Source organism: Tribolium madens, unplaced genomic scaffold (genome assembly GCF_015345945.1).
Source record: "Tribolium madens isolate multiple individuals breed KSU strain unplaced genomic scaffold, Tmad_KSU_1.1 Scaffold_1;HRSCAF=32;Tcas5.2_LG8, whole genome shotgun sequence".
NCBI lineage: Eukaryota > Metazoa > Arthropoda > Insecta > Coleoptera > Tenebrionidae > Tribolium > Tribolium madens.
The window spans coordinates 8,100,052-8,117,908 of NW_025400984.1; the positions used below are offsets into that span (position 1 = coordinate 8,100,052).

A 17,857-nucleotide genomic window follows, 5' to 3' on the forward strand; every position below is an offset into this window, starting at 1 on the left:
TTTTGAGTCATTGAATTTGAATGATTAACAATTCCGGATGTTAGGTGTATGTGTTGGTCCGAGTTTGCTCTGGGAATCCGTCCAAAACGCCCCCTTGCGGACGTTACCCACCCTCGTCGAGATGTTAATCAACAATTGCCAAATTTTATTCGGTTCACAAGTCGTTTCCCTTCTTGGCGAAGTCGCAAATGACAGCGGGGCGGAAGAATCCGACAGCTTACACTGTGAGTCACATTATGGCAGCGGACCGGAGACTAAACACATTTTTCCAGCTCTGGGTCTATCGTTAGACAGTGTGGAGTTGAGCAAAGACCAAAAATCGCTTAGTCGCGATTCTGGTTTGACGTTGTCGGAGGATGACCGCGACAGTCCAGGCCTCAACTACAATAACCCCTCGTTCCATCGTTCTGATTGGGCGAGACAAGCTGCCAGAGTGCGCTCATTGGACAACACCTGGATTGAGGAAGACGAGGCTTTCTGTACCTCGAATGAGAGTCTGTGTGGGCCTCCGATACCGCCACGACGGCCGCCGCCCCTCAGACACTTACCTCCAGTCCATCTGCCACCCATGTATCGACCGCCGCCCCCACCGCCCCCGATTTACGCTACAGCAAAGTTACTCCTCGTCACAGACGCCGAAAGCGAGAGTTACGTCTGAAGTCTGATGTAAATAGATTCAATGTCTCATCAACATTGATTGTATAATATTTTTTCCAGTTTTTTTGGGAATTTTTTGTATATTTTTTGTAACATACTAGTATTTTTTGAAGCCATATTATCGTACATTAAGGAAATTTTGTAATTGCCATGGTATAGCTTACGCATTTTTTTATAAACTTAGTTCTTAGTTAAATTTAAGAATTTCTGCAAACTATAATACCGAGAATATATTATCTTGAAATAGCTGTGTCATTGCTTGAATTCCCCCTTGTTTTTCTCCCACAAAAGTTGCGCCTGGTAGGCTTAGTGAGTCAACGTAATTTCAAATTACACACAAGTAATTATTAGGAAAAAACAGATTCTACTTGACAGCTACAAGTTTCAATGCCTCTGGGGCCAACAGTAACTAACAACATTAATTAGCCCTTTGTAGTTTATGCAATGCGATGGGCGGTATTGAACGTCGACTTCAATTACAGTGTTAGAGTGTAGAAAGAGAACTTTGCTCATAAACTTATAACTTGAACTATCAATTAAACGAAGGTGAAAAACTTGCAATTCTATTATTCAAAACGATGAGATGGGTGAAGAAAAACTAACTCCTACTGTATATTATACATATTTATTAGTAAATGCGAGAAAATACTGATCGGGCATATAAAAATCACCAGAGTTAAAACATCGCAAAGATCACATATACAACACTACCCGCTACGTAATGCAGTCAACATATACATAGTATTATTACGATAGGTACGCGATAGCGTCAGTAAAAATTCTAAAAACATTCATCTAAACGAGAAATAAATATTAAAAACGGTGTGCGTGTGCATGCTTCATCACAAATCCAAGAATTAAGTACTTATTCTAAGTAGTAGTTAGAAAAAACATCAATTACGTCACAGTTTGAGATTTACTCAATGCTAGCTTTGGAAGCAAACGAAGTCAAGGAGGAGATTTCATTGGGAGTCGGATCGGTTGGAAGGCGACTAAACTCGACCTCCTCGCCTTCGGCACAGATCGGCTCTGCAGGCCATTGCTTATGACTAGGAGCGTACAACATCAACATGGCGCAGATGTAGACATTCCACATGCCATAAACTCCAGTATGGAGAGCAGAAGACAATTCGAGTTCCATATTTTCATCCCATTTGTTCTGGCCTTCGGCCACTTGACTCAAGATGAATGAGATAACAGTGACAGCAGCACAGATCACTGTCGCCAACATGAGGAAATTGAACCTGTAAATGATACCTTCGTAATGCAATCTCCGGGCTTGAGACATGCTCGGCAATACGGTCCTTTTTATACTTATGTTTTTAAAAACTCGCCAAATCATGTAACACAAGAAAATAAAATACATGCTAGCGGAAATCCCGGCGAGGATTATGAAAGAGAGGGCGAGGTTGGTGCCCACTGGAGTGACCCAAATCGAGTAAAATGGGTTCACGAGTTGAATTCCACGTTCGCACAAGTCGAAAATAAGCAAAGACAAACAACCAATGACGATAGTACTCAAGTGTTTCCAATACAATTTGATACTATTTTTCTCGCCATTGTCTTGGATTAGCATATGCTCACCGGCGAAGACGAGCCAAAAAGAGAGCAACATGGCGTAGAAAATGCCTTGACGGATGTCACTAAGCAAAAGCATGAAGGGCATTTCGAACCAGAGGGTCAAATATTCAACCGGAAGGTCAAGAAAGGCTAAAGTGCCCCCTAGCGAAATCAACATGTACTCGAGCAAAGCTGGAGTCCGGGATAATAAATGAACGCGTCTCCAAAACCAAATCATTATCCCTATGATAATAGGGAAGAAAAATGTCTTGAGAGAGACCCAAACCTGGGTGAAGCCCCCATTCATGTGTATCAGATGCAAATATACGTCTTGAATCTTACGCAAATCGACGTTCTTTAGTTGTTTCTCGTCGTAAGGCAACCGGATGTTGAGAAGATAATAGTCATGGAATAAAGAACCGAGTTCAAATAGGGGTACCATGGAACAGTTGTAGGGGTACCCCTCAGGAGACCTGACATTTTTAAGGTCAATATCACAATCCATGTAGCGTTTTTCCTCAGAGTGGGCGTAGTACGACCAAGGAGTTCGTCCCCCAGTCCGCTTCTTGTCACTGTAGGCCAATCGGGCGTCGATGGTGAGCTCCACAATGAATTCAGCCGGATTTAACCCATTCTGGTACAATAAATCAAACTGGAGGATCCCGACTAAGTTCTGCTGCCATCGAGAGAAATCCCACTCGGGCGAGAGCGGCATTTGAAGCACAAAAACCTAAAATTCCGAATAAAACTCCCAAAATCCAGACTCGATTACTCACAATATCCTCAGCTGTGACCCCAGGTTTAACGTTAGTCAAGTCGATCCTGTCGCAATTGCGTGTGACCCAATGGTTCAAGTCCTGGGCGGCAATTTTGTCGTCGAGACATACCGTGGCGAGGATCCCCTGGGAGTTTGCCGGTTTGGGGGCTATCAAGCCGACGAGGAAGCAACCCAGTTGGCTGAAGAACAGGATGGCCACTAAAACACTCAATTTACGGCCGCTGAGGTTCTCGAGGATGGTTCCCGGCATTGTCGAAGCCTTAGTTTGGCGTAGTTTCACCGGAAATGCCGGATTTTTTGACCGAATTCTTAAGCTAACACGCCATTAGCAAACAAAAACAAACATGGCCATGGGGAATTTCTTGACGGGAGGTTGGTAGCGCGCGAGTGGTGATGTTTTTGAATCTATGCAAGTGTGCTGTGAATTGATTTTTGAGGTGGAATGTGTGGTTTTGAAAGTTAAAAAGTGGTTATTTTTTCAAAAAAATTGAGGATTTGGTTAGTGTGGTGTAATTATTTAGTAGACGTACATTGGCGAGCAATGCATTTTGGTAGTCATCAATGTCAATGCCTAACATCAGGGCCGTAACCAGGATTTTATTTCGGGGGGGGTTTCTTGTTGGTGCATGAAAATGAAATGAAAGAAGGCGGATTAAAAATCAAAAATCTCTAAGTACACGTTTTTATTTTAAATTAAAATAAGAGATCCTAATTAAACATAAAAAAATTCAAATGAACTCACAAAAGTAACAAAAAATAAAATATATTTTTAATACTTTTTATTGTTACAAATTTAAACAGGAGATAGAATATTCATTTTTAAAACAAAAATTTTCTATGAACATATATCGAAAAATGCTACGCAAGGGGTGCGTTTTTTAATAGGTTTTTTTCAATATTTCCGAAATTATTTTAGAAAAAAATTTCAAAATCTGGTACAGATGATAACTGTTATACACCTAAACAAGTACAAAAATAAAATGTAAAAATTTTTAATTAGGGGCTTCCTAAACTAGATGGGATTAGGGTAAAAATTTATTCTATTTTGCCTATGGTTTCTTGCCACTTTCAACAACAAAATTTCATAGTTTTTCATAAAAAAAGGTCTTTTGTGTTTTTCAGATACAATTTACSGATTTTTAGTAAAAATCGGTTTAAAATTTATGTTACAGACCATAAACAGCATAAAAATTAAAAATTAAATTTGTTTTACCGTTTAGGACGCCCCWGATTAAAAATCTTGTTATTTGGCATTTGTTTAAGTGTACATATAAGGGTACCAAATTTTGTAATTTTATCTATTTTGAAATATTAGGAAAACCTTTTAAAAAACGTATCTTTTTTAGGAAATGTAGCTCCCTTTCACAGCATTTTTCGAAACACTTTTGTCTTAAAACTAAATATTCTAGCAAGTATTTAAATTTGTACCTAACAATAAAAATGAAACACTGTATAATTAACACATGAAAAATTAATTCAAAATTTAAAATTAACTCACTAAAATAACAAAAAAAAKRWAAWTTTTWAKKKRTWWWAKKKRWWAWWAKKAAYMMSRRKYSKWTTRSGGGGGGGTTTGAACCCCCTAATCCCCCCCCTTGGGTACGGCCCTGKKWWYRKMSCWSTRTTWTGAAWRWYAKGWSMSMARWMWWCAAYTGCYRMTYWSRMAMMRSSSYSRRYGMAMYWWAWKWWWRWWAAWATKRKRYYTKKWKTYRARWMAYTMKSWKKRKASAAYKCYRCKWRAYMYWYKRWWKWYWWYATWWTWRMRTTTAWMTRRWRARWWWMMWYSMTMWRYRYWWYYYKWTYGTMWRMTWKWAWWWWAKWMKTRWWWWWWTTWKRRWKWWMMRYAWMWMWTMYYWWWTTWAWWAWTTSWWMTMRWSWWWWMWWSWWARAARTWMKRTKWKWYAARAAYSKKWWWAKYWKYYMKWTGMTGTYYYWTWRYRKKMSKMMMMSYMRSSGSKMRWMTWWMYWKMSKRYRRKRWMMWAMMTKKYAAARRYWTCAKWWMWGWWTTWWYYYTTSWRTKKWWWKWWWWTYRWWTMWMSTWWWTSYWKSYWTRAAGYWCYGRRATCAWWWTKMCWMWYTAACKYMGYWSWYWKRWWTRKKWTTASKRWTWKSTTTRWTTRATWSYWTWCWWTKWAKKYMMATRKYAAAWTKWRYKWAATMMKMWMWWWRWSARMMWATTRWTTAKYAYKKRKWKWWMWWKWMRWWRRWKAYCMMSAAWAWWWTCKTSSTCTCTKRWMKKRMMTAAWMAWWRWCWKRWWYRWMKAYMYAYKMRRTSYKGWCWKAATWWYKMYRTWYWWAKWWWGWWWTWYYTGTYSWWMMAKWWMMTWWTATTCATTTTTGAAAGAAGCTTGACAACAGACAAAATTACACAGGAAAACGACTTTAAAAGGTGTAAGCTGTATGAAACAAATAAAAATTCAGCAAAAGTCAAGGTACGTAATGCAATATTTTTATTTAAGTTAATTATGAAATCGTTGACAGACTTGACTACAGTACCTGTCAGAATTCTTGTTTTTTAATAAATTAAAATCATTTCTTTATTTAAAAAAATGTTTATAACATTACATAATTATACAGGGTTATTCATAATTTAGATAGATACCTCAAAATGTCTTTTCATTGATGGATCAGGATAATAACTGGTAAAATAAAAAAAAAACAATAACCAGTATAGGTTTAAAATTAGAATAAAAAATATTGTTAAACAAGAAATTAAAGATACTAAACCGTATTTCTGACTATATTACCAAGTTTGTCATCTAATAAAATTTGATAAAATCTCTTAACATCTGTTACGACGTTAAACCTGTCGTGCGTGTTTTAAAGGCTTGCTTATAAACTTGTATTATAATATACTATTAATTGTTTAATATTATTACTGGCCGCCATTCCGACCGGTGAATTTTTTGCATGTGCCAATTGGCTTGGTCCAGAAATAAAGTCATTTTGGGGTGTCTAAAAACAAGGAATGCTGTAACGTTTTTAGAATGCTTTTAATGTAATTATGTTTGATTTTGGATAATTTTCAAAGGTTTTTTCGTGTGCCCAATTTCTGGTGGTCTATAATTTTTTTGTATTTTTGGGGCGCATAAAAATTGATGATTTTAGGTCTGTTTCGATTGTTTACTTTTGGGAAAACATAAATTTTTAGGATTCTGTCTTGTAAGGCGCCAAATAAACCTCTTTAATTTGGTGTTGTTTTTCCTTTTTTTGCATGCGCCAAATGACTTGCTCCAGAAATCAAAAGCCATTTTGGAATGATTAAAAACAAGGTGTTTTGTTAGTTTTTTAGGACGTTCTTGAAGTATTTTTGCAAAAAAGTTTAATGCTTTTTAAATGGTTTTAGGCCTTTTTCAGTTGTTTTTTTTTTTGGGAGAACAGCTAAATTTTTAGGGTTCTGCCTTGTTTTTTGAAGACGCCAAATACCCTGGTCCAGAAATAAAAAGCCATTTTGGGGTGCTTAAAAAAAGCATTTTGTAAATTTTTTAAGATCTTTTCGGATGTTTGCTTTTAGGAAAACAGCAAATTTGTAGGATTCTACCCTGTTTTTTCATGTGCCCAATTTTTGGTGGTCTACAGATATTTGAGTACTTTTAGAGTGAATAAAAATTAATGCTTTTTGATGGGTTTTTCGCTTGTTGACTTTTGGGAAAACAGCTAAATTTGTGGGATTCAACCTTGATTTTTAAGACGCCAAATGTTCTGGTCCAGAAGTAAAAAGCCATTTTGGGGTGTGTAAAAACTAGGTTTTTTGTTAGTTTTTAGGGGGTTCTTGAGGTAATTTTTCATTATTTTGGGAGATTTTAACGGTTTTTTCGTGTGCCCAATTTTTGGCGGTCTACACATATTTGAATACTTTTGGAGTCCATAACAATTAATGTTTTTTGAGAGGTTTTATGCCATTTTATACTCTACTAATACAATACAATGCAGGTATACTTTGAACAAAGCCTTATTACATATCACGTATAAGATTGTTAATATAACAACTTAACATAATAAAGCAATATAAAAATTATACAAAATAGTACTTCTAATTATTTTGTAATACAAATTAAAAATTGTAATACAAATATTAACATCACATCGTTTTACACATTACGGCGACACATAATAAATAACACAGATCTCTTCAGATAAATTCCAATTTGTACTTAATGAGCAATAAATAAATTAACTGAAAGCGGTTTAATCACTCCACGAACCCGGAGTTCCAGGACTGTCTAAATTACTCGACGAACTCCCGAAACTTTCACAAGCTTCGAGGAAGAGGTCTGGATTGACCATTTCCATGACTCTCCACGCCAAAGTTTTACCTAAACCAATACAAAATATAAAAACAATCATTAATTGAGTTTACTGTACCATACCTATATGAACGCTTTCTTTAATTTCTTCGGAATTTTCACAATAATGCAAAGCAGCTTTTCTTAAATTTTCGCAACGGCACTGATCGGCCAACAGGAGTATATTAGCAACGTTACTCGGCGTGAGACTCTCGAGTAAGGTTCTTTCACACAATGCTGTTAACCCCGGTAGTTGATATCTTGTTGACAATGGCAAAAGTTTGTTCGCGTGTGTATCAGCGTTATCAACTTTGTCCGTGTAAATATATCTGACAAGTTCCGTTACTAAACTATGTTGGAAATCGGACAAATCAAGTTTGTATTTGATATTTGGCGTTTTCTCGTCTTCGGATTTTTGCAATTTCATCGCTAATTTACTACTACGTGCCCTAATTATCCAACTATGGACTGTAAGAGGAGATTCGTCCTCTTTAGAAGCACATTCGATGATGGTGTCTTTGTCCTCGGATTTTACTAATAATCTAGCCATGTCTTGGGATAAACTGTGGACCTCTTCATCGCTTTGGATTATTTGAAGTTTAAGCATAATACTGACGTCTTTGGCTGCAATTTTACTAAATTGTAAAGATGTTTTGAGACAAGTCGAACAAACTTACAACTATCTAAATGTCTGTCAAGAATTCCGAGGCTTTTGTAGCCTACAGAAAGCAAATCTTTGCTGTTTTGGAGGTTTAGCACCACACTGGAAATGGGACAGCATTCCCAATGTTTGATACTAGCGTCCCATACTCCAAATTGGAAACGGACACGGGCCTGGCCTGTCTCTTCCGTTTCGCAACCTGTCAGGTTTAGACAAACCACCAATGGATTGGTGACTTTTTTACCATTGGGACCTAAAAACAAAAAATTGATAATAATAGACTTGACATAAAATTTATTAATAGCCAATTTCTCGAAACTCGATCATTTTGTGTCTTTGAACTTTGAAAAATCGTGTAAATTGGCAAAAAATCAAACACTTGTTGCTGCTATTCACCTTTCCAAAATCTGACCGAGATATTCCAAAATGTGGCCATTCCATTGACTGAGCATCTGAATACCGGACTATCAACCAAATCCCTTTTTGCTATCGTCTTGTGGAACCTTTTGATCTTCCATATTTTTCTAAAGACAACTTCTGAAGCCACCGGGACTTCTATTTCTTCAGAAACAGTTCCCACTTCTAAATCGATTGGTTCTTTATGAGCGGTTTTCGGTTTGGTTGGCATTTTCATTCTGTAAAAAAAACGATCACTTAGTTTTAATTTAGAACAAAAATTGGTTGGACTGACATTAACTTAACCATTTTGCCACCAGTTCGTGGCAAAGTCTCAACTGAAACTAAGCGCAAACATTTTTACCGGCGTTTATATAAATCTGGTCGAAGCTTTGTTGACATAATTATTTATGTGGTCTATTTTTAATGGCAGTTCTCCGATTCATGTGGACTTTAGTAGTTAGGGATAAAATTAGATCTTTACGAAATTTCGTAAATTACAACTAAATGTTAATTGGAATTTTAATGACAAGTGGAATGATTTTTAGGTCGAATTAAAATGCTTCTATCAACAGTCATTGTGGACACAAGTAAATTTAAATGATGTGATATAATTATCGCCAATTGAAACCGCAGCCATAATTCTAGAGGAAAATATTTGCCGAACAAACAAATGCATTAACGACTTAGATAAAAAAATAGTCTCCAATCTTGAAAAAAGTGTCTCTATTATAACCAAAATGATAAAATCAATCATGATTGTTTCACGCTATTTTCGTTACTCTCAAGTACCATTTGATCGAAAATAGGTACAAAGTACTAAAGAGTGAATTTTATTTTAAAACCATGATATAGTTTTTCCTGTTTCAATTCACCTGTCGAATTTAAAATCAAGTGTGAACGTGACCTTTCGAATTTTCATATAAATAGAGTTTTTAAATAAAATCGTGTGATATTCTAATAGTTTCAGTAAAAATAGTGTGTGTAACTCTATGAGAGTCAAATGAAACAGAGCGAGACGTTGCCAATTCGCAAAATTTACATAAATCTTGTGATACTTTTATGACTTGCAAATTTTATGGCCTAGTTTTAAAAACTGTTGACAAGATTTCGCAATTTTTTGGAGATAAAATTTTATAAATAAATTAAGAAAAATGTAAAAACAAAAACAAATACAAATTCTTGTGAAACATGGGAGACAAATAAAAGGAAATCCCAAAACAGTAACGTGCAAATAATTTTATTGTTTAGATTGTGGCAAATTTAAATTTAACCTTTGAACAGCCGAGCAACGGATGCAAATATTTTTTTATAATAATTAGTTTTCCAATTAAGTTAAAATTAATGAATTTTTTTATCAGTGTATGTTTAACGACCGATTTGTATAATTAATCATAACTTCACAAAACCGTAATTGCGGTTTTTGAACCCTGATGTTTAAACATTTTGTGAAATAAGATTTTGCACGAGTTATAATTGACAAGTAACCTTGATTCGGTTTTAAGAGCCTTTGCCATAAATAACTAAAGTGTTAAAAAGATCGCAAATACTTGTAATTTGGAATTCTTGGTAATAATTTTGCAAGTAAATAGTTAAAACACAGTGTCAATGAACCTATTAAACAAATTTCTAAACGTAATTGTTGATATGTATGAGTAGTAGTAAAAAAATAATTACATGTCCCACTTCATCTCGTCTGGTGCAAAATCGGATTCTTCTATCTTCGAAAACTGCACAGAACTAACTGACCTCAATGTCTCGTCGCTGGTGGGTTAAATATGTGCCATGATTTCGATATCATTATCATCTATTTAAGATCAGGTAAATATCATTGTTATAAAAAAACTTGTGTGATAGTAATGATATAAATAGATTTTGAAGAATCAATTGTTTGATGCTTGATAATGATCAAAAACGATCAGACGGCACGGCTATGATTGTAACACAGACGGAAAAAACCTCAAGTGCAAATTAAGAGCAAAAGTCTGGTGATGAGACTCAAACCACTTTTGTAAATATTTGTTATAGAAAAACTTACTCTTTTTGAAAGTGATTGTCTTGTTTCGACATTATAGACAACGATTTCGAAACTGTTCCGTTTCTGATGCGTTACAAACTTAAACTACATGAATGTTTTATGGGATGGTTCCCGAAATTATTTTGAGTGCTTTCATAAACATCGTGTCAAAATTCACAGATTTATTACAGTTGCAGTTAGATAATCCAGACTTAAATTTTCGCGTTATCCTTGATTGAGAATTACGGTTTTTAAAACAAGATTTTTGAATACACCCATGATTACGTAATAAAAAGGATAACTTGTTATTGTTAAGCGACCTCTACAAGTCCTTGTCTTAACTGATTTAGTAGGTTACTGTTATCCCTAAATGACGAAATTTTTTCGTAGATAGTAATCGAGGAAGTTGATATATTATTAATAGAATAAATTTAATCGTATTGCAACACGAAAAATGTCAAAATTGATTGATAAATACAAAAATAATTAAAGAGGAAATGAGCAAAGATTAATTTCTTTCATGTGATTGACCATTCGACGAAATAAAAATTTAAACTGAATTAAAAATTCGATCGGCTTAATTGATTTTTATTGATTTGTTTATCCGTTCGAATTAGAATTTCTCTCCACTGAAGGCTTGCAATTACTATTCATTCAGTTAACACGTGTCAAAACAATTTATTCAAACAAAATTATGTGAATAAGCTTTCTTACCTCTCTTTCAAATTAATGATCTTTGTACAAAGTTCATGTTGATCATTGGCTTAATTCGCTCATGATTAATCTCATTACGTATACTTTGCAAATTTACATGGCTGGGGAAAGAAAACTAGAACAGACCGGTTTAATTAGTGAAAATTGTCCTTTTCCTGGTTGATTTATCGGCAAACCGAATGGCAATTTCACATTGCCGGATGGTTTCGGTAAATTCTAGCAGAAACCGGTTAAAGAAAGGCGGTAGTGTTTCAATTTTCACTACCTTAGATATTCATAAAATCATAAGTGACAAAAGGGAGTACAATTTTGAAAAACAATTTTCTTTGAAATGCGCGTGTAAATGACCTTTGATCTTGACGATTTCTGGAAAACGGGAAATTTAACTTGGCATTATTTTATGATATAGTTTATTTATTTTCTTTTTAAATTATCAACAATACATATTTAGTTTTGTTTACCTACAAAATATTATCACTTAATAAATAGTCGTCAAAGCGGGTGTATACTATGTCAATATTGACTTTATAATGTTGATTTAACCAAATTAAAGTAAATTCAAGTTAAGTGATTTATTATTTTCTTCTTTATTCTTACGTATGTATGCAATTTTCGGAAATTCCGATAAAAGGGAGCTTAATACCACTAAATCTGATAAAATCGATAAGCTAATGTAATTACGGCAAAATCCACGTAAAGACCTACTCATAATAGTAAACAGTAAACAAATGTTTGCATTTGTCTTTTACATATTTATTATTTACACAATTATTGTTAAAATCTGTGTCAAAACAAGCCTGTGCTAACTTTTTGTTGCAGACTTTCAGAGAAATAAATTATAGTCCATAAAGGCCTTAAGCATTTATTGACTAACATTAACGCCGTCAAGGCTTGCAATAATAAAATGTCAAGGAATTGCAAAATTACTCATACGATAAAGAAATTGTGTCGATAATATTACCTATAATGAAACGATCGTTTCACGTTTCAATCATAGTAACATCGATTATAATCTCGGATGATTCAAATTTAAAATAAACAGAATTGTTACATTTAAAATAATAAATCTAGCGAAAAAATATAACAAGGACATGTGGAGAAAGTAAAAAGAGAGTTGGAAGAGAAAGTTAGAATGACAATCGACTTACCAACAATAACAAACCAAATGTTTTTGTATTTGACAATTGTTCAACTTTTATACTTTTGCCAAGTCGGGCGTTTTGGTGTAGCAACGCAACGGCGTCACGCAAAAAACTAAACTGTCACGCAGCTAACGCCGTCTTGATTTAGTCGCGGAAAATGTGGACGCCACGCACCGTACCACGTGGGACCTTGGAAACGTGATGGTATGGGTCGAAATGTGTTGTAGACAGCTAGACGCTGTGTAGAATTTTGCGTCATTTTTTGGGTACAAACTCCAATAGCAATTTGTTTTGATGTTGAATTGGAGCTGACATTTTTAAAGGAAAATTACTGAAGGAATTTGTGATAATTTTCGGTTTGTTTTGTTTTCGCATTTTCGCGTTGTAAAAATGTCGAATACCACTATAAATCGAGAAGCTTTATTGCGTGGATTTTAATTATGGAAACGTTTGCTAATCGATAAAGGGATTGATGGGCCCACGTTTTATCCCAAGCTAAATAATCATTAAATACTACCTTGATTTTCAATTGGCTTAGAAAGTAGGTACCTACATTGTTTACGTTTGTTATTTTTGAAGGAAAAACATTTGTTATCCACGTGTTATTGCTTATTTACCTATCTGGTAATGGTTTGTAGGCTGCATTAACTGATAAACAAATATTTGTGTAAGTTTGAGACTTGAAAAAATACAGTGTATAACGTAAGAATAAAGCTAGATTTTTGGCAAAAATACAAAAAGTTCAAAAATCTAAACCGCACCTAACATTATCTAACAGGCGCTTCATTAAAAATAGGACTTGCATAGTTTTAAATCTAAGCGTACTAATTAATCAGCCAGCTTAAAATCTAATCAGAGGTTTCAAATTAGAGTTGTGTTTGATCTTTCGAGACGAACGTAGGTTCTAATCGAAAGCTTTCATCATGTCCAGCATTAATTTGTTATGTCACTGCTCTGACAACTCTGTTCTTTATTGATTCATTTCCACAGTTGGGAAAATTACTGGTTTTAATATATGCAGTTATAATTTCACATTATTGATACTCGAATCGTAATAGTCAACAAATTTTATGGTCCGTTTTATTTAGCACGTACCAAGAATAGCATTAACAAAAATGACCAGGAGAAAGTTCCTTTGGCTTTTGGCCACATTTGCTTCGAATCAATCGTAGAAATGAATTTAATGCACTATTTAATTAGACAAAAAATTATTACACAACAAAGGATTCTTTTCGTTTATTATTTTTAGGCTAGTGTTTGTAGTACCTTGAAAGTGGTGAAAATTGCAAACGGTACCATAAGACGTATTCATGGTTATCTCCCATGGTCATTAATAGTACATACACAATTAGTTTATGTTAATTGAATTATTTATTATTCTATATTCAAATCACACTTCCTTGTTTGTTTAAATAATGTGACTTTTTGATTTCCCTTGATGGTTTTTCGAGAATGGAGCTGAATAAAAAAATAAATTCGTTTTGTTCAAACTACGAAATTTAATTAGAGTTTTTTTTTTTATCTATACCTAAATCGAACTTTGATATCGTTAGATTGCCAAAAATAACAGTTTCTGTCGGACTGTTTACGTAAGAGAACATCATTTAAATGTTAATATATTTTCTTTCGAAAATTTCCAGATATTCTAATAATAAATAACACATATTTTTACAAAATTTACGATTTATGTTGCATACGTATTATAAAACTAATTAACAGGAACCTAACTCTTTAAATAAGAAAGCAAAATATTTGTTATTTGCAGGTAAGTATATCTAATAAATTTCATTCATTGTTAGGGTTTGAGTAGTTTATTTTTTATAGGTTCGTAACTTTACTTTTTTGATAAGATTTATATCTTTTGCACGAAAACATAAAATGGTCATGATCTTAAAAAATAAACTCTACTGTGTGGTTTATTAATTTTTGTAATTTTTTTGTTCACACATTTTTTATTAATGTGTTTACATTTATACAAATTGCAAAGTATGTTGCTTATGAAAAATGAAATAAATTAGGTATAACAAACATAAACCTGCGTCTAATTAACAGCCTGATTAATGGATGCGGTTGAAACAAGAGATACATATTAACTCATTCAATAGGTACACATATGGTTATGTTGATAGTCAAGTTATGTTGTTGTACAAAGTAATTAGATCTTGTAGATCTTCCATAATGTACATACTATAAGTAATTTGAATTATCTTTCATCTACATACCCGTATATAAAATGTTACTTTTGGACCAGGATATTTGGCATCTTAAAAAACGAGGCAGAAACATAAAAAATTACCTGTTTTTCTGAGGTAACAACTGAAAAGGATCTAAAATCCTTCAAAAAGCACTATTTTTTATGCACCTTAAAAGTACCCAAATATCTATAGACCACCGAAAATTGAGCACATAAAAAATTGTTCAAAATCACCCAAAATCAAGCATAATTACCTTAAAATTACCCAAAAAAATCTTCCAAATTCGCTTGTTTTGGACAAAATAGATTTTCATTTCTTGACCAGACCAACTGGCGCATGCAAAAATTATTGAAAAACTTAAAACGGTCAATAAAAGGATCTGGAACATTCGAAAAAAGCCCAAAATTCTTTATTTTTATGCACCTCAAAATGCTCAAATAAATACATATAGACCACTACGTGGACACACCACCACCATGTCTTGGTTTTAGAAATTTTGGCTTTTCATTTCTAGACCACGCCAATTGGCGCATGCAAATTTTATTGAAAAAAAATGCTCTCATAAAATAATGATTTCTATTGTATTATTTTGCAGGTTTATCTTTCTGTCCATCGATTAAAAGGCTATTTTTATCACTACACAGACAAAACTCTTGTCTTTTGTATATTTCGAGTGAGAAGGATGTTTTACAAAAAAAACTACTACTCCTACCTACTCCATTAAACGTTATTAATATTTTGAAATGTTGTCTACTTTTTGCGTAATTAATTTTTACTTAGAGATGGTTTTCTAATAAAATAATAAAAGCCGATTTAGAACTTGGAAGATTGGCGAGTTAGCAACAGCATAAAATATTTAAACCTTGCAAGAACCTTCACTGTGACTTTCACGTTTGAAGTTTGAATCAGCAAATGCTGTTTTTATTAGACGTTTAACAATAAACGTGCGCATTTCTCTGATTTATTTGGTTAATTAATCGAAAGTTTAATTAACGTTAAATTTATTTACGTAAAACTAACTAAATTAAGGGGGTTTAAATAACAAATTGTTTTAAGGAATTTTGTTTTTGGATAATTATTATAAGTTATTGTTACTTGTGTTGATTATTTTTATTTAAATAGTGAAGATAGGTGGAAGCATACGCAAAATATTAAAAATAAATAACATTTTTTACTCTGATAAATGAAGATGTCAGTTGGGTGCTGTATTTAGCAAATAAACACTTTAACTAGCTTCTAATTAAAGAAGCAAACAAAAGCGTTAAAAAATTCTAATGGGGGATATAAATGACGTCAACTCATGCTAATTAAACAGTTTTGGTTGTTAATTACTAACTTATCGAGTCCTAATTGATTAATATTTGAAACTTTGAGGTATTTTAAATCGCACAAAGATTCTAGGGCAGTTGTGACGTCAATGAATTTGCAAACATAATCAATTCACCTTGTTTTCAGCAATCTCTCAAATTTCTACTACTAATATGTAAAAAATACAAATTAACTTATTGAACTGATTTTATATTAACAACAACAAAGTACATACAAAAGAATATATTTTCAATTAACTTTTATTTTAAGAAATTGTCCTTGCTGTGCCACCTATCCTTAGTCTTTACAACCAGCATTAATAAGTGTAGAAAACTGTACACTTGGCGCTAAATTTAAATTAAACATCACTTTTCTAGTTTAACTTTTTTATGGTCATTTTCTTGCTCATCACTCTGCTGTCTTTCTAACCGCTTTTTGTACATTTTATTTTCGTCGGCACATTTAGTTGTAATCGCATTTCTAACTAATGGCTCCGAAACAAGACATTTCTTCGTGACAATTTCGATGATATCGGAAATAATTGTCGGATTCAATCTACAATTTTGTAGTAACAAAAAATTAGGGTCATTATATTTCCATCATACCTCATTTTCGTTTGCTTATTACTCGATATAAAAGCAGGACTCGGTTTGCCAGTTAAAGAATGCGTTGCAAGTATACTACGTGGAAAAAGTGTAATTAGTAATTTTCTCGTCGCCGCTGAATAACTAGCCCACTTAATCGAATTGTATACTTGACGAGGTATTTTTGTTCCACCAGAACCAATTTGCACCTGAAAAAAATACATTATTCCTGAAATATATTTAATTAACTGATGTAACAGACCATTTGTTTGGTGTTTTCCTTGTTATTAGATGAAGAAACGTTGTCGCTTAATGGTTGCAAGGGTGTTTTAAATGATTCTTCTTTAAGTTCTGGTGTTATAACATCGAGTTTTAAAATTGTACTTTTTAGTTCAGTTTTTACTTCTGTAAAGTGAAATTTTAATTATTTGTTTCTTTGATTAATTAAATTTTACCAGTGACTGCTAATTTTAAATCATTGTATTTATTTTGTAATTCTTCATATTGTCGTTTTAATGTCGTATATTCGATATTTTCAATTTCAAATAAGTCCGTTTGAGTTTCTTTATCGGCGATTTTAATTACATGACGAAAGTTTGGCCTGTTTCCCCGTTTTTCATGAAAGGAGTTTCTCGACTGAAATTTTTATTAGATACAACTGAAAAAGTCTCAACAAACTTACTTCTTCAAACTTTATTTCTTTGTATTCTTGAATATAATCCTCTAAATTTGTCGAAAGTAGATTATAATCGTCTGAAATAGTTATTAATTTTTGTTGAAATAGTTAAAATGGAGCTTACCCGAGACTGTAACTACGATTCCTTGCACTCTTGCATTACCATATTTAACTGTGACAACAGTGCCTCTTTCTAATACTTCCCAAGAGTCAAAAACCAGATCTTTTTTCCCGACAATTTCATATTCGCATTCCGGATCACTACAAGGATAGTGTACGATAACCCAAAAGTTCTTCAGGGATAAATCCATTAACTGGTCGCTCGTGTTAAAAGAATCATTTGGCGTTGAAGTCATCTTGAATATGAGATGCCACGAGGGAAATTTTTACGAAAAGTAACGTTATTTATGACGCAATTATTTTATCGTCTAGTATTACAAATTTTGATTTATTTTTTAAAATGATCTTCACTAGTTTTATAACCACCCGACTACGCATCTGCCACGACTGAACTCTAGTAAGATTCAAATAGCAAACCCCCAAAAGCCGTTATCCTATTAGAATTTTTGAGAATGGTGTTTCTGTTACGAAGGATCGTCAGCTCCTTGTCCAATTTAGGAAATGGAGTGAGATGAAAGGTGTTTTTCTGACCCGGGTTGTAAAAGAACTCGTTTCTATACCTACCCTTATTCACGTTGGGTTTTATTGTGTTTCTAGAAGTTCTTTTACCTGCAAATTGGTAGTTGCCAAGGGGCAAATCTTACTTTCTCGTCACCACTTTCAAACACAAAAACTCATTTTTGCGTTGGTTGAAGCTTCTTGGAATTTTCTCGCTTTACTATCATAGAATTTCACGAAGGACTAATAATTCAAAATTGGTAG

At 33.2% G+C, this 17,857-nt stretch overlaps 4 protein-coding genes across 9 annotated transcripts in view; 1 reads left to right on the forward strand and 3 right to left on the reverse strand.

Moving 5' to 3' along the window:
• The window catches only part of LOC123016281 (rho GTPase-activating protein 20-like), a 43,114-nt gene extending 42,209 nt beyond the window's left edge, over nucleotides 1-905 (forward strand). For all 3 annotated transcript variants that reach the window (XM_044416580.1, XM_044416581.1, XM_044416582.1), the window contains 2 exons: nucleotides 45-224; nucleotides 273-905. In XM_044416580.1, coding sequence (XP_044272515.1) covers nucleotides 45-224; nucleotides 273-658 — 566 coding nt within the window. In that variant the 3' untranslated portion in view covers nucleotides 659-905. The remainder of the gene's footprint in view (nucleotides 1-44; nucleotides 225-272) is intronic.
• A 358-nt stretch (nucleotides 906-1,263) lies between these two features.
• Nucleotides 1,264-3,350, reverse strand: LOC123016475 (protein wntless). The gene is made up of 2 exons (XM_044416890.1): nucleotides 2,994-3,350; nucleotides 1,264-2,947 (listed from the first exon to the last, which is right to left on the reverse strand). The coding sequence occupies exons 1-2, from the start codon at nucleotides 3,243-3,245 to the stop codon at nucleotides 1,574-1,576; spliced, it is 1,626 nt and encodes a 541-aa protein (XP_044272825.1). The 5' UTR covers nucleotides 3,246-3,350; the 3' UTR covers nucleotides 1,264-1,573.
• A 3,564-nt stretch (nucleotides 3,351-6,914) lies between these two features.
• LOC123003645 (speckle-type POZ protein-like B) lies at nucleotides 6,915-12,373 on the reverse strand. 4 transcript variants are annotated; one of them, XM_044396545.1, is made up of 5 exons: nucleotides 12,219-12,373; nucleotides 8,340-8,578; nucleotides 7,960-8,196; nucleotides 7,367-7,906; nucleotides 6,915-7,312 (listed from the first exon to the last, which is right to left on the reverse strand). In XM_044396545.1, exons 2-5 carry the CDS (start codon nucleotides 8,575-8,577, stop codon nucleotides 7,185-7,187), a joined length of 1,143 nt encoding a protein of 380 aa, XP_044252480.1. In that variant the 5' UTR covers nucleotide 8,578; nucleotides 12,219-12,373; the 3' UTR covers nucleotides 6,915-7,184. The 4 variants fall into 4 exon arrangements, with proteins under 4 accessions (XP_044252480.1, XP_044252477.1, XP_044252478.1 ...); XM_044396542.1 differs by lacking the exon at nucleotides 12,219-12,373 and adding an exon at nucleotides 10,378-10,595; XM_044396543.1 differs by lacking the exon at nucleotides 12,219-12,373 and adding an exon at nucleotides 10,017-10,158.
• A 3,707-nt stretch (nucleotides 12,374-16,080) lies between these two features.
• On the reverse strand, nucleotides 16,081-17,439 carry LOC123004113. Its single transcript, XM_044397227.1, has 6 exons — nucleotides 17,100-17,439; nucleotides 16,982-17,052; nucleotides 16,755-16,935; nucleotides 16,562-16,704; nucleotides 16,321-16,508; nucleotides 16,081-16,270 (listed from the first exon to the last, which is right to left on the reverse strand). The coding sequence occupies exons 1-6, from the start codon at nucleotides 17,329-17,331 to the stop codon at nucleotides 16,081-16,083; spliced, it is 1,005 nt and encodes a 334-aa protein (XP_044253162.1). The 5' UTR covers nucleotides 17,332-17,439.
• Between the last annotated feature and the right edge of the window lie 418 nt (nucleotides 17,440-17,857).

Coding starts and splice junctions, on each gene's coding strand:
- LOC123004113 (XM_044397227.1), bottom strand. CDS start 17,331: ATGACTTCAACGCCAAATGATTCTTTTAACACGAGCGACCAGTTAATG. Junction 16,936..16,981: donor AAGAAATAAAGTTTGAAGAA/GTAAGTTTGTTG, acceptor TAAAAATTTCAG/TCGAGAAACTCCTTTCATGA. Junction 16,509..16,561: donor AGGAAAACACCAAACAAATG/GTCTGTTACATC, acceptor TATTTTTTTCAG/GTGCAAATTGGTTCTGGTGG.
- LOC123003645 (XM_044396542.1), bottom strand. CDS start 10,409: ATGTCGAAACAAGACAATCACTTTCAAAAAGA. Junction 8,197..8,339: donor CTCGGTCAGATTTTGGAAAG/GTGAATAGCAGC, acceptor TTTTGTTTTTAG/GTCCCAATGGTAAAAAAGTC. Junction 7,313..7,366: donor TAAAGAAAGCGTTCATATAG/GTATGGTACAGT, acceptor GTATTGGTTTAG/GTAAAACTTTGGCGTGGAGA.
- LOC123016475 (XM_044416890.1), bottom strand. CDS start 3,245: ATGCCGGGAACCATCCTCGAGAACCTCAGCGGCCGTAAATTGAGTGTT. Junction 2,948..2,993: donor GGGTCACAGCTGAGGATATT/GTGAGTAATCGA, acceptor TCGGAATTTTAG/GTTTTTGTGCTTCAAATGCC.